Here is a 4023-nt window from a genome sequence, read left to right as displayed (position 1 = left end):
AAGACACTCACTATTTACTCTTAATGTCAAAAATATTGAGATGTTCAGATAGAGAAGAAAATGAGATGAGATTTAACTCATTTAAGAATTTGATTAGTTAAGTAAACACTTAGTGCATTATTTATGTATAGATACGTGTGGCTATATAAGTCAATAATTTATACACTACAAGTAGCTTGAAATTTGTCATTTAGTTTAAAATATTTTTATAAAAACAGTAACAAATAAATAATGATAACTGTATAAAAAATAAAACGTTATACAAACTTAACAAAATAAAATTGTCATATCTATTTACATTGACAATAAACAATGACAGCTAATAATGAAAATATATAGAATGAAATTGTAAAACTTCAAATATTTTACGAGTTTTTTTTTTTTTTTTTTGGGTCGAAAACTTGATATATTCAATTTTTTTTTTTTTTAAAATTTAAGTTTCTAAACTACCTCTTAAAAAATTTCTAGTACCGCCCTGGGGTGTTGGTTGATTGGTAGTTTTAGAACCCTTTTAGAATATTTTGGAGGCCTTAGGCCTAGACCTTGCGCTTGCCACGGGTATAAAAATCCAAAAGAGGGAAAACTAAAGGCATATTTTAAATGAGAAAAATGAAATGTAATAATGACGAAAGCTGATCCTATATTTACCTTTAGCCTTTCTACGCTTAGAGGGTTTATGCCTGCAAGTGCTTGCCGACCAAACTCATCATCTCGTAAGCAGCAAGACGCGTCCACTGAAATTGAAGCTAACTTCGTTAGATAAGTTGTTAAGATGTCATTGAGTTCAAAATTAATTTATGGATTTATTATTATTTGTTTTTGAGAATAATTTTTATGGATTTATTTATCCTTCTTTTCTAATACATATGTCAATAACTTTAGCAACAGATAAAGAGAAGCGACAGCCGATACATTTACAATATTTTCACAACAAATTTTAAGTGGTAAATTGTTATTAGTTCTAATTTAAATCCATCACTTAAATTACTTTTTTGCTCATTATTAATAGTTAACAATAACATAATACTTAATATTTTCAAGTGAAAATATTTTTCAGAAATAAAAATATGTTCAGGTGTTTGGTCACATTACAAAAAATACTTAAGAAAATATTTTAAGGTGTTTGCCTGTGTTCCTGAAAATCTTCTAGAAAACGCATTCTCTCACATTTTCTCAGCTTCTAAACAAATATTATAATAGGAAATCCAAATATATAAACCAAAAAAAAAAAAAAATAATATTTTTTGGAAAAATATGAGGATAGTTTAATTAAATACAAGCAATGTGTTCTTAGTTTTGAAAGGTCAACAATTTATTTTGAAATATTTTTATTAAATATTTAAAGTAGTATTTATAGCTTTCATCTTTGGTAATTATTCTTTTGGGAATCTTATATTAATATCTCATTTAACTTCTTTTTTTGCCAGGCATTAGAAGAGAACAGGTTGTACATTATAGACTACCATGACAAGATCCTTCCATTTCTCAACCAAGTAAACTGTTTTGATGACCGAAAAGCCTATGCAACACGCACAATATTTTTCTTGACACCAATTGGAACTCTGAAGCCTATTGTGATCGAGCTGAGTCTTCCACCAGTGGATCCAAATTCCCCTTCTAAGCAAGTCCTAACATCCCCAGTGGATGCTACCACAACTTGGATGTGGCAGCTTGCCAAAGCCCATGTTTGCTCCAATGACTGTGGTGTTCATCAACTTGTTCATCATTGGTATGTATATTTTTCTCCTACCGGCAGGAATAGAATAGGATTCTCTTTATTTGAAATAAGATGCTGTAGATCATGGTTCAATTTTAATTTCTGGTATCTAAGAGTGAATATAGCATCTCATCATTTAAAATTTTAATTGTTTTTGATAATTCAATAGTCAAGTCAGGAGAATTTAAAACCTGGATATTTCTATTAAAAACACGAGAAGATACTAACCAATTAAACTATAAGACTTTTAACAATATACCATTTAATTTGTAATATTTAATTTGAATAATGAAATAAATATACTTATCCTCAATTATACACACCATTTAATTTGAATACCACATCTTTATGTTGTTTTTATGTTCATAAGTTAACAATTATACATTTCAAAAAATTTATACACACCATTTCAATCTAAAATAAGCCAAGTTGCCAGCGTAAAGTCTATTTGTGACAACATTTTCTATTTAGTTTTTTGACTCATTTGTTTATGTATAACTTTTAAAAGCCTCATTTATAGTTGTACTTCAACTAACTTTCAACATATAAGTAATAAGAAAAAGCATGATGCATGGGTTGATGAATTTTAGTTTAAACTTAAAAGGAGGGCGATGGGATTTGTTAAAACTAGTCTTTTAAATTCAAAAAATTAACATAGCTTATTCTTTGATCTATGTCATCAAGTAAGAAAAATGGTCAACATAAGCCTTTTAACCAAGTTTTGACAATGATTGAGCAGGTTGCGCACCCATGCATGCATGGAGCCATTTATAATTTCCGCTCACCGTCAGCTAAGTGTGATGCACCCAATATACAAACTTCTCCATCCTCACATGCGATACACATTGAAGATTAACGCATTGGCCCGTCAATATCTCATCAATGCTGAAGGGATCATCGAGAATGACTTCACTACTGGTAAGCATTCCATGCTCATTAGCTCCGCTGCTTACAAGGATTGGTGGCGTTTCGATTTAGAGGGCCTTCCCGAAGATCTCATTAGAAGGTATGCCAACAAGTGTGTCAAATTCTTCAAACGCATTTAGCTATTGAAGAATTTATATAATGTTTCTTCAAAAATTATTGTTGTTGACAGAAATCATTTTATTTTTTAACTTGTTTTATTATTATTATTATTATTATTAAATCAATTTCAATTAGATAATAAAGATTTTTTTTTTTTTTTTTTTGGGGAAAGTACTGTTACTGTATGAGACTGAAAGTTCTATTCCAAAGATAAGTGGATTTTCATTTGGATTTCATTTTCACGTAGGGGTTTGGCAACACGAGATCCGACTCAGCCCCATGGGTTAAGACTTTTCATTGAAGACTATCCTTACGCAAATGATGGGCTCCTGATATGGTCCGCCATTGAAGAACTGGTTCGGACCTATGTAAACTACTACTATCAAGACCCAAGCATGGTTTGTTCTGACTCAGAGCTCCAAGCTTGGTACTACGAGTCTATCAATCGAGGCCATGAAGATTTGAAAAATGCTAGCTGGTGGCCTAGACTCTATAGTCCAGAAGATCTTAGCTCTACACTCACCACTTTAATCTGGCTTGCCTCGGCTCAACATGCTGCACTGAACTATGGGCAGTACCCATATGGAGGACACATCCCAATTCGTCCACCACTTATGAGGAAACTAGTGCCAAAGGAGGATGATCCAGAGTACGCAAAATTTGTGGCTGATCCAGAGCAATATTTCCTATCAGCATTGCCAAGTCGGTTTCAATCAACAAGGTTCATGGCTGTGATTGATATACTCTCAACACACTCAATTGATGAGGAGTATCTTGGAGAACGAAAAGACTTGTCAACTTGGTCAGGGGACAGTGAGATCCTAGAGGCATTCTATAGATTTTCAATGGAGATGAAAAGGATTGAGAAGGAGATTGAAAAGAGAAATGTTGATCCAAATCTAAGGAATAGACATGGGGCTGGTACTACAGCNAAAAAAAAAAAAAAAAGATCTGCATCTTTATAAGATGTAGATCTGAGTTTTTCTCAATATAAAAACAGATCTACATCTTCCTTAAATGTAGATCTGAGTTTTCTTAAACAAAAAGAGATCTGCATCTTTATGAGATGCAGATCTAAATTTTTCTCAAATCAAAACTGATTTGCATCTTTCTTAAGCTACAAATCTGATTTTCTTAATACATGCAAATTGTTAAAATAAGAAAGAGATTGTGTATTGTTGTGTTTGTGTTTATTTTAATTCATGATTGCATAAATTTGGACTATGAGTGAAACTCTCTTCTTAAAAAATCTTTTTCATTCTTTGTAAAACATATAACAA

General features: G+C 31.6%; 1 protein-coding gene across 1 annotated transcript; it reads left to right on the top strand.

Annotated features, from left to right (window-relative positions):
• Window positions 1-622: 622 nt before the first annotated feature.
• On the top strand, window positions 623-3664 carry LOC136065985 (lipoxygenase 3, chloroplastic-like; the record flags this gene model as incomplete). Its single annotated transcript, XM_065769844.1, has 4 exons — window positions 623-754; window positions 1428-1729; window positions 2457-2723; window positions 2991-3664. Coding segments are annotated over exons 1-4 (1375 nt in total), but the record flags the coding sequence as incomplete, so codon positions are not given.
• Window positions 3665-4023: the final 359 nt, after the last annotated feature.

This window comes from Quercus suber, unplaced genomic scaffold (genome assembly GCF_002906115.3).
Source record: "Quercus suber isolate HL8 unplaced genomic scaffold, Cork oak 2.0 scaffold_1477, whole genome shotgun sequence".
In the NCBI taxonomy this organism is placed as follows: domain Eukaryota; kingdom Viridiplantae; phylum Streptophyta; class Magnoliopsida; order Fagales; family Fagaceae; genus Quercus; species Quercus suber.
The sequence above is the reverse complement of the archived record's forward strand: the minus strand, read 5'-3'. Positions and strand labels throughout refer to the sequence as shown.